This window comes from Falco biarmicus, chromosome 7, assembly GCF_023638135.1.
Source record: "Falco biarmicus isolate bFalBia1 chromosome 7, bFalBia1.pri, whole genome shotgun sequence".
NCBI classification, from domain to species: domain Eukaryota; kingdom Metazoa; phylum Chordata; class Aves; order Falconiformes; family Falconidae; genus Falco; species Falco biarmicus.
In genome coordinates, this window is record NC_079294.1 from 25,115,992 (window position 1) to 25,127,563 (window position 11,572).

The 11,572-nt window shown below is 37.2% G+C and overlaps 1 protein-coding gene across 24 annotated transcripts in view; it reads left to right on the top strand.

Annotated features, from left to right (window-relative positions):
- The window catches only part of IFTAP (intraflagellar transport associated protein), a 49,143-nt gene extending 38,138 nt beyond the window's left edge, over positions 1-11,005 (top strand). For all 24 annotated transcript variants that reach the window (XM_056345605.1, XM_056345609.1, XM_056345607.1 and 21 more), the window contains one exon: positions 4,725-11,005. In XM_056345605.1, the coding sequence (XP_056201580.1) occupies positions 4,725-4,877 (153 nt within the window). In that variant the 3' untranslated portion in view covers positions 4,878-11,005. The remainder of the gene's footprint in view (positions 1-4,724) is intronic.
- Positions 11,006-11,572: the final 567 nt, after the last annotated feature.

Here is an 11,572-nt window from a genome sequence, read left to right on the forward strand (position 1 = left end):
TTAAACTATAATTCATGAAAAATAGATGAAGAACCTACTGCATGCAGAATTGATTTCCATTTCAGGAAAAGCTGGGTTTTGAAAGAGAAACTGTGTATTATTATGTTGGTTAAGGGTTGCTGCATTTTTCAAAAAAAAAAAGGCTTACGATTTTTAGAGCTGTTTGCTTGGTGCCAGGTTACTCAGGATGAAGGCAGTCTTTCCCCCAAGTTATACACATATTTGTGCCTTCATTTAGATAATGTAACTGGCCTGATTTTTAGAACTGTCAAGACTGAGCAGGTCCATTTTAAAATCCCTCAGTGCTTCAGATTGTCATTGCCTTGAAAATTAAGTCTTGCATTGCTTATGGAGGACTAGTTTAGAAAAAAGATTTTCCCTGGAGACATCCCTGCTTTGAAGTGAGACTGTTCTCTGTCCATCAAAACAAATCTGTTAGAGAAGGGCAACTTAATGTGGCTGCCTAGTCGCTTTTTCATAGAGAATGGAAAACCATTCCCTATGAAAAAATAAAGAAGCTTAATAGTGCAATGTAAGATGTCAAATGTCTATGCTATGGGCATATTTTTGAAGGACTTTAGGGGAAGGTGTGTATCTCTGAATGTATTGCTAGGGAACGTTTGAAAAAAGAAGCTCTGCAAAGACCCAGTATATAACTGGGCTAATTGTTAAAGAACAACTTGTCTACCTGAAAATATTTTTTGGTCAAAAGCTGTTGATAAGAGGCTAAGTAAATGACACAGAAAATTATTTATGTTGTCCATCAGTGTTGCTTCATCTTTCTTTCCTGGGTTTAGACATAAATATATTCCTGGTTTTCAATATCAACAGTGCAGCATACATGACCCCCCTCAGGCCACTGCAAATTGAAACAACATTCATTCCATGGCTGAAGTACATTATCATAGAACATTCACCTTCCCTACCCAGATATTTATTCTCTCCTTTATTTCTACTTAATGCTTTCTTTCATAAAAGACATCATAGTTTTTTTAATTAACAATATGTCCTAATGTCTGTTTCGTAGGGTCTTTACTTGTTCCTATTTCTCCCCTTGCATACATATGAGTACATCTGAATGATTATTTTCCATCCACTCAACTATAAACATGCATTCAAAGTGGGGTTCATCTCACCTAACTTCAGCTTTAAATGTAGTCTAAATTAGTAGAATTCATCAAGAAAGGGAGATAAACACTTCCAGAAAGTGATTCGTCCCACTTGCTGTAAGCATTTTTCCTAAGTTGTGGTGTGTATCCATCCATAGGCTTACTTTTTGGCTGGGTCTTTTTTAGCTAATTGACTATCTTAATCTAGAAGCCCAGTTTTTACATGGTTGGGATCAGGAAAGATGAATTCTACCCTTCTATTCTACTTCGTTTGTCCTTAGTTTGAGCATTCAAATAACTGTTTACCATGCCTATCATTTTATTTTGATCTGTGGAATGGCAGCATCTGTCACCTAAAATACAGCTTCCATTGAGTTCATTTGATTTAAGGTTTTACTGATGGGCCTTTGCTAAGTGCTGTGCATAATTGCAATAAGAACAAGGAAGAACTTAAAGACAGGTTTGACTGAGTGAAAGAAGATGAAAGAATTACATCTTCTCAGAGGCCAGTAAAGACACAGAGATTGAGTGACTTATCCAGAATGATGAAGCAGAAGTGGCAAATTGGTCAAGATTTATTGGCTCCCACTCCAGTGCCCCAAACTCAAGACTAACTTTTTTTTTCTCCCAAGTACCCCAGTATATATTAAGCTTGTATGAGATAATAGCATATATTCCTCCCCCTCCTCCCTTTTTTACTTATTGTTATTGAATTATTGTATTGAACTAGTAAGTTTTCCCTTCGGTATACAATGAAATCATTGGTGAGTGTATGTGCATCCTTTTCATAATTTGAATGAGTGGAATCATGGAGTGCCATAATTACACAGAAATAAGGTTTTAGAAGGGCGGAGACAAGCTATTCAGTTAACTGTAACTTCACATGGATTAATAAAAAGAACTAAGTTGCCAATTATTGTTAGACTTGAAAGTCTCAAATTTAAGGTATTTTATTTGCAACATTACTTTGTAAAGCAGCCTCTAGCAAAATGCTTCAGTTATTAATATGACTATTACATTCTTTTCCCCTTTAATTTGGACATGGAGGAACTGTAAATGAAAATGAGTTTTTTCTTCAGAGAGTAAATCACAGGAGCAATCTTAAGCAAACTGGCAGTTTTCTAATAGAGCAAAATTCTGTTCCCAGAGAGCTCTCAAAAAGATTTCAATTAGATGTTAAATTAGACACCTGAAATTCACGTATTTCTCTCAGTCCTTAGGCAAAATTAACAAGATAATAACTTGATCAGCTCAGAGGATTCGGTGTTCTATAGCAAAATGTCTCCCTTTTGAAATAGATCAAAATTGCAGTTTGCAGTATAAAAATTTTGGATTGCTTTGTCTGGAAGGTTGAAGTGGATGGCTTCTTGGGATAAGGAGCAAAAAAAAAGAATCCCTAGTGCTTTGAGTACTTGTTGAGAGATGAAGCATGCTGATAAATATGCAATAACAATATGAATACACTTTTCAAATGTGCAACGAGTGGGTACCAGAAAAATTGTTAACAGTATAGTTAGGTATGTTCTATTCTGGCATCTAATTTCAGTTAGCATTTTGGGATCAAGTGTTTTAAATTAAAATTTTTCAGGTATTTCTCTGCATCTGCATAAAATGTTCCTGGAATGACATGAAGGTCAGCACAAGGGCATAGTGAACGTGTGTATACTTTCCATAACAGTTGACAGAGGAAGAAGAGGTTTGTTTTTGTAGAATCCCTCTGAAGGCTTACTGTAATTTAAACTCTTCTTAGCTTATTTACCTACAGGTGTGGTAACAAATATTGTTACAACTAAACTAACTGAAAAATATTTGCACCTTGCATTGTATTTTAGAAGAGCGTTTTGGATTTCTGCAAAGGAAAGACAGGTAGTAATGAACCCTGGTTACTGGTGCCAGTTGTTACCCAGTTGCTGGTACCCTTACTGGTGTGGAATTTTAGGAGACTTTCCCTGGGGAAAAGATGAAAGTGGATGTGAATATGGTGAGGAGGTCAAGGAGTTGACCTTAGCCGTAATGGAAAAGAGAGCTTGTGTGCAGGCTTTGTCTCATGCAAACATTTCTTGAATGCACTGTCTATAAAAGTTAATGATGGTTTACCTGGGATAGTCTATGGACATAATCAAGATAATCTTTGTATGCAGAATGAACACCATTTTCTAAACCACCTCTAGTTTTCTTATATATAAATGTCTATTGTCTACAGGTCAGCATCTAGGATGATTTATATGCTTCAACATCTGTTGAAGCCAATGTAAGCCAGATCCCTTGAACGTTAAGCAATACAGATGACTAATGTTACAAAACCAGAAAAAATATTTCCTGATGAATCAGGCAATATTACAGTTTATTAATAAAGGATGTAGATGCCGGCAAGATGCTGGCTGCCATGTCTGTTGGGTACCTGGCCACTGGGGAGGAATCCAGCTACCACTTCTCTGACTTATCATTGGATGGCATTACTTGTGTCAATGCAACTTACAAAATGTTACCAGAACTTGTGTGGGATACTGTGCCTTCTAAACTAAGTGGTGACCATAAGATGCTAAGTGTTCTTCCTCCCTTTCAGCAAAACAAATTCTTAACTTCAAATATGTCCGTAGTCATTGGCTTCATTGAGGTTTCATCAGAAGTTTGGAAAAATAAGCATGTATTTAGAAGTTTTATTGATTTGGTACAGAAGTACTTAAATCTTTGAAACTCAGAGCACTTGTGGAGATGTGCTGTTTGTCATAGTTGAAATTTCTAGGCATTTTATGTTAACTTCTCAAAGGATAGGAAGCATTCCTGTACAGTTTGGGCAGTGAGGATGTGTCTTCTGTGTAGCTCTGGAATTAATTTTATGTAACTGCTTACCATAAACCTTTTGTGTCATGGTCCCCTGCAGCTCCTTATCAGTGTGCAGCCTGCCATAGTTGCTTGTTTTCATTATTTTGTTTAATAGGCAGAGTGTTCTAAGGTATTTTACCAAGAAGCAATATAGAAATGCTGTACACTGTGTCAACAAAGCAAATATTGGCAAATGCTGTAAGACTTTTATGTTCATCATGCAAGAAATCCAAACCAGCCAATTGCGTATTTCTGTGATGGTGAGAAGAAATTATTAGAATCTCAAAATTGATTATGTGTCATTTTTCTCATTCCAGGAATTTCCTTTGCTGGAACTGTGTTCTGGGAAGCATGTTACATTAGTATCAGATGCATGTACGCTGAAGTTTTATGTGATACTAGCCCAGATTTTAAGGATATGGAATCTGTCTTTGAAATTTAACGTAGCTGTACATAACTTGTCCGTATTCCCACAATCCTGCCACTACAAGTGGCAGGAATGTAATAGATGTGTGCAAGGGTGGTTTTTAGATTCCTTGCCTTGAGCAAAATTAGCTAATGATATTCATTCAGATACAGTACAGTACAAATGGGGCACATTAAATGGCTTAAATTAGGTCAAATTGAATAATTGAATTTATTCTCTTACTTAAAAAGAGCTTAATCAGCTGAGAGTGCTAGAGTCAGAAAAATTAGTTTAATTAAATATTAATTAGAAGTTTGTATTTTGGGCTCCCTTATCATCACTTGCAGCAATATTATTTATGTGTCTGTTTTTCCTCACTACAGCTACTAGGGGATGATGTTCAACCATTCTCACTGGATGAAGAATTTGATTATGATGATGTGGCACTGACCCCTAAGTTCTCTGAAGCTGAGCTGAAGGCCATTGTAGAATTGTCTGAAGAGAAGAAAATGGGGACAGTTGTGAAGTCAGCATGAGCTGAAGACTGAGTCAAAGGCATTCTTTGCAGTGCTGTTGAGATAATATTTTTAGGGGGTAAATCTATCTCTTCATTGTACCCTTATTTACTGTTTTTATCTGTGTCGTCTGTAAATGACATCCTCGAGATTTACTTGTTCTACCAAGGTGCCTCAGAGCCTGAGATCGCCTTTCCCTGTACCTCCTCTGAGTCCTGATGAAAACACAGAATAGGAAGACGGTGCTTGCCCAAAGTTGCTTGTATAGTAGCCCTTCAGCCAGAGAGGAAGTATTTCCATTCTTTTTATATGTTATTACACTGACCTGCTTAGGCATTCAGGTTGGCTAAGGAGGTCTGTATTTGTCCCCAAACCCGACGGGATTTTTTTGTAGGTCAGTCACCAGATTTTAAGGCCCCAGTGCTCAGCTACTTTGCTGTTTTTTAGGTGAAACAAGGCAGTTGGAAGGATGTCTCAAATGACAGCCATAAATTCCCTTTTGTGGAAAAATCCTTGAGTGGACTGTATCCTGTATTGGCTCAGGCTAAGTATGCTGGAGTAATTGGCTCCATAGGACCAAAACAAGCTGGTGGAATTCAGAACAGCGCTATGGCTACTCTTGCTTATATCTGGTACTGACAGTTTCTGACTAGTGCAGAGCTAGTCCTAAACTGCCTTTTGCTTAGTTCTTTCAGTAATGAAGATAAGAGCTTCTTGCAGCTGACAAGTCTATAAACTCTTCTCCTATCACTGTAAGACTTAAATATACAGAGTTATATGAGTGAATCAATCTGGGAGTATTGGGATTTTTTCTCTGTCTTTTGAGTTACTTCACTTCTGCAGAGGAATAAATATTCCTGTTTCCAATAAGCTTTTTGGGTTGATCAAAATTGGTGTGGTGCAACTCCTAACAATTAAAACACGAACTGCTACAAAAAGCCTTCCGCACAGAGGAAAAAATAGTGATCTCATCCATTTAAGGAACTGACGTTGAAAGGCTGTCAGATTATTGGGCTTTTTGCAGGTTATGGCTTACACTCAGCATCACTGAAATGCAGCAAACTCTGAAGTTGAGTAAAGGTCAGGTAGTATGGGTGGGAGAGTGCATCTTTGATATAAGGTAGTATGTACTCTTGCTACGAGGTGTTTAGAATTAATTTTTTTCAGCTTACTGTAGAAGCTTTGCTATTGAGGCTTGGTTTAACATAATAACACTGAATTGTATTGTTGGTCATTTTCTGGTACAACTGCATTAGCTCAAGTTTATTGTCCAACATTTTGTTGTTTGCCTATCTCCATTATTTCTGAAGTGGGTGATTAACATGATGAATATGGTAAGAGTGCCTGAGCAGACAGACTATAGGCCAAACCACTAGTTGTTTAAAGGCTCTGGATGAAATCCCTGTGGCCAGTTGGCTGCTCCATTGTCACCAGTTTATAGAAGCAAAATAGGTGCTTTGATGCTCCAAAGGAAATTTAATGGATCAATAATTTTGTAGACCATAATCACATGCCACTAAAATCTGAATAGTGTTTGTTTTGAGGAATAGTATTTACCTCAGTTAAGGGGATATAATTTAAAAAAGAGATTAACAAGAACCAGAAAAGAAAGTGGTCTCAGGCAAGATGTTTAAGGAAAGTGATATAAAACTACAAGTATATTTAGAAAAACTGGCCTGTATAGGACCTTGTTGGTAGAAGGTAATGAGAAATTTATATTTAACATTGCACTCCAAAGGATGCCTGTGCTGTACTTAAAACAGTTTTGATGCAATTGGCTGTATAGCAGATACTGTTCTTTGGGAAACTTTTTTTTTCTCTTTTATAAATGGGAATTCATTTAAATGTGAATTTTAATTAATTAAAATAATAAATTAATTCATTTAAATAGTGAAGTGTTTTGTTGAACCCAAGATATTTTGAATTAAGTTTCAGATCCAACTGGTATTTTGCAATGAAACATACAGCTAAAAATTCCTGAGCAGATCTAATTATTAATTCATCTTCTTCTGGAAGACACAGATGATGTGTATAAATGGGAGGGATAAGAAGTATGTTCTGGAACAGATCCATGAGTAAATCTGGGAGGAAGAAATCGAGAACTTCTCTACAAAGATAGCAAGGTCAGCTTTTAAAAGCCTCAACAGAAAAATAAGGGAGATGACTTCACTAACTTAGGTATGTATAGGAAAGATAAAGTAAGGAACCTTCAGTCTAAGAGAACCTTTGTGTAAGAGTTTGCTGTCCTGCACACAAAGAGTCAACTGTAAATGTGAACTTTTGTGGGTTTCTGAAATGATGAATTTGGCACTTTTTTGGTGTGCTTTTTTAGAAAGGTATGAGACACCCAAACTGTTGGAATCCTGTTGCCAGTAGAGCTAATAAAAAACCTTGAAGTTCATAATGATCTTCAGGCCAAATCAGCTCCAGAATCTCTTAAGTGCATTTTCTATTCATTTCATTATCAATTTTTCCTGGTACATCAGGGATACATCCAGCCACTCAGTTTCTTCTCTCACAGGCAGGTGATTCTCTTACCAAATGTTCAGAGTACCTATTATGCTCCATAAGTGTCATTCAGTATAGTAATTACATGGTTCTGTTTGATATAAAGGAACACTTTGCTGCAAAATACCCAACAAAACTGGAAGTCTAGAGACATCCATCTTATGCAGAGAAATGGGGATAATTCACGTACATTTACACCACTTATGAGTTAGATTTTTGCTCTTTGTTAACAGAAATGGGTATTACAGTGGAGATTAGGCAGTGTAGTCTACATTTTCTGAATATGACATTTTATTGGCCTGCCCCTTTGGTTGTTTTTGGCTTGTACCTTTCATTTGATTATCCTTCACAGGGGAGGCATATTTTCTTCTTTGCCATTACGAGGTTGTCATTTTTAAGAACATACTTTATGTGTTTGTTAAATTTGATACATGTACATAGAGTTAGTTATTGAAATTGTTTCAGTGTTTGTCAGGTGGTTTGGAGTCTGATTAATATATCTTTTCTTCTTGTAACTTGTATTCTCTTTAATATTTAATATTGTCAGCAGGGGTTGGTGAGGGACATTCTCTTTTCTATTTATGGTATTTTCTAAACATTTTTCCTCTTTTCCTAAAAAAGTAAAGGCAAAAGTCATGCACAGAACAGGAAACTTCAAGGGCTACTTGGATTTGACTTAGGGGCTGCTGGAGTAGGGAATATGATTCTCCCTACCACATTGACAATAATTTTGAACTGCAAAATCTCTGATATTGGGTGAACCCATTGGAGGTGATGGTTGTGTGGTGCATCTCTCTAATCCCTTTGTATTCATGACTTCACTGATGTCTAAAGTGCAATGGAGTTATGCATCCGTACCAGTCAGTGAGCTTGTTGTTTACTCTGTTTTAAACTTGTTTACTTGGTTGTTAACAGAAGGATACTGACTGTTTCTTTACACAGTCTTGATGGAGCCTGAGTTATGGGGAGGAACTCCTTGAGTTTATGGGAAGTGTAGTAGTCCTTCCACTGAGGCAGGAATCTGAAGGGTCGTTTCCTTGGCTGGTGTGGTGCAAGCTTGGATATTAATGCTCAGAGTTACTCCTTGTGGGTGTAAAAGGAAGAGTAATTATTTGCCGAGATAATGGTTGTGAAAGAATAAGATAAAAATTGAAGAAATGAAAAGAGATGCAGACAAATCTGACTCAGACATTGTTAGTGTTCTAAATGTATTTTTGTTTATGCACAAAGGTATCATTATATACACTTGTATACAGATAGTGCCTCTGAAAGAAAATAATTTTAGTATGAAGAGTACTCACTAGATAATTCAGAACCTTTTGAAGAAGATGGCATGGAAACAAATCCCTGCTCTTATGGAAAAGACCCTTTGATCCTCTGGCCTTGATTTTCTGCTGCTATAAACTGGCAGAACTCCACTGAGGCCATTTGTATTCATACAGAGCAGACAGGACCCTGGTATTTACAGTCTTAGCTGAAAGAATATGGAGCCAAATCAATTTCTGATTTAACTTTACTTAATATATAGCTATGTATATGACCCATTATCATTATGGGAAAATATTTAAATGAAGAGCCAATGCACATGAAATGTAAAAAACATATCTTCAACTGTTCACTTACTAATTCTACAGAGGTTGTTTTGGAGTTTTTGTAGTGGTGTGTGCTTAGAACATTGCTTTTTGCTTTAACGAAAATATCACATACATTTTCAAGTCCTGTTCAAATCATGAAACTTGATTACATACATGACTACTAAAGATTCCCACCTCAAGTTTTTTTTTTCCCCTCTGCATCTTGGCAAGATTGGAAAGTGGACTTTGCTTTGTCTTGGAATTGTTTTAAAAAGGTCTGACATTCTTTGTGAAAACATACACTTACAAATGTGGACTCTCAGTGATGCAACACTAAATGCAGAAATAAAAACAGGACCAAATTCTTAGTTATTCAGCAACTCATGTACGTCATGGAGTAGCTAAACTGCAACTTAGTATCAAAGTCCCTGTTTGATAGCAGGCTGATTTGTAGCCTGTTGTCCTCTACCTTCAGTTTTAGTCTGGAGTCTAAGCAGTAGCATGGTCCTACCTGGGTATGAGTTTTTACATCCCAGTTGGAAGAGACTGCAGGACAATGAATTTCCGCTAACCAAAGAAGCTGAACCAACAGACTTGTATCTGAGCTCCATGCACACTCCAACGTGCTGAATAATTCAGCTGAGTGTGGCTGTTCACCTCTGTTCAGCAGATTTGTGTTATAACCATTGTGAATGTGATAGTCCTGAAGACGTGCAATAGAAAAGTGGTGACTGACAGTGGTTGGGGCTGGGATTCATTGGAACCTGTTCACTTTCTGGGGCCATGCTGAACAGGTGGCTGACTGCTCCTTTGCAGGCGGGGCTTCAGCCTTGGTGTGTTCAGTGTAAGTGAGGAACCCTGTGACAAGGGTTTCTTGCTGGCCTCAAGAGGTGAGCTCCCTGCACTGCTGAGCAGAGTGCTTGCGATAGCGGAGGGCATTCCCACCACAGTTGCTTTCTTGTGGCAAGGCATCAGTTAGCACAGGTGGCTGTGAGGTGCCACGTGTGCCCTGGGCGCCTCTTGGAGGGATGCGCTCTCTCACTGAGCGGCTGCTGCCTTTGCTGGTCTTGGGCACATGTAGTTCTCCCAGGTGCTAAATGTCTGCCCATCCCTTGGAAAAACAAGACAGGATGGTTTGCTGTGAAATGGTGTGAAGTTGTAGAACATCTCAAAAGATGATGAGTTTGGTAAAATTGTGATTGCTGGCTGTTGCAAGTGACACCTTGTGTTTTGCTGGCAAGGTACTGTAAGCCAGCATTGCAGGTGCATGAGCTGTGAAATGCCACAGAATTAGACTGGAGATAGTTTTAGTGCTTGTTTATGACAAGTTTGCAAGAAGAAAAGCAAGTGTTAAAAGGTACTGTCATTTTTATAGACAGGTTACTTTATTTGCAATTGCAGTGCCCTGCAGTTACAATGGAAATCAATTTTAATGCCTTATGAAAATGCAGAAATACTTGTCTCATTTACAGCACTTCCAAAAAGGATAGATAATAAAATTCCCCTGATTAACAGTCTATAATTTTATGTTCTCTGTGGTGTCTTGTTTGGTATATCTAGCCACATAAATGTTTCAAAATAATAAGCAAAGACAGATCTGAACAAAATCCCTAAATCTAACTTCACGCTGAATTTCAGCTTGTAGAAACTCTCTCTATATATTCAAAGACCTCTTTGATCTGAATATTCCCAAACTTTGGGAAAGTAGATACTCTACTCTAAAAGTCTCTAACCAAAAATTTCTCAAGCAACCATTTATTACCCATCTGGACTTACAAAAAAACAAAGCAGTCAGGGTCCTGCCTATATAAAAAGAGCCTATGGAGCATAACAATTGGAATAACTTCACTCTATTAGAAGATAACAGATAAAAGGATTCTAAAGGTAGAATTAAAGGCAGAATCATATTCTTCTGGAGAATGAACCATACTAAAATATTCTGTTGACTTCATACAATTCTTGAGAACCTTTGAATGCCTGACTGAAAAATTAGTGTAATCATTTTGTAATTCATGTGGATTTACAACACAGTTATCTCTTGAGCCATTAAAATGAGATTAAAAATTGTGTGGGATTCTTCAGTGTATTTTGTGGCAGTGCTAATACTCTAAATTAAGGCTTTAGCCTCATTCTATCATATGTTACAACAGAGTTTGTTCTTTTGTGGCTGTTGTGGTTGAAGACGGGTGGCACTCTTTCTGGAGTGCAGGTGGTACCTGTGGCAAGTAAGCAAGTAAGTTTAATAAGTTTTCTTGAATCCATCTACTTTTCTATCTATATGTATAAAATGGTGTAATATGCGATATAATATGCGTAATTCTTAGAAAGAGACAAGTGTCATTTATTATCTTGCTTATGCTCTTCAGAATAAGGTAGCTAGAGGACAAATTCTACCAATTACTTGGAAGTGTTGATTCTGCCATTTAGGTTTGCTGCAGATTGCACATTTAGTTCTTTGAAAGAGAAATGTTGAAATGCATTTTTTCATCCTCTTTTTCTTATTTTTGTTTTTGTCTTTCCTATGTCAGATTTGCAACTAGCTTTCCTAAACTTGACAAGACACTAAATTAATCCTATGAGCTACTTTCCTGCTGGATAAAATTTTAAAGTAAAAAAGATGGAAGGCTGGTGTCT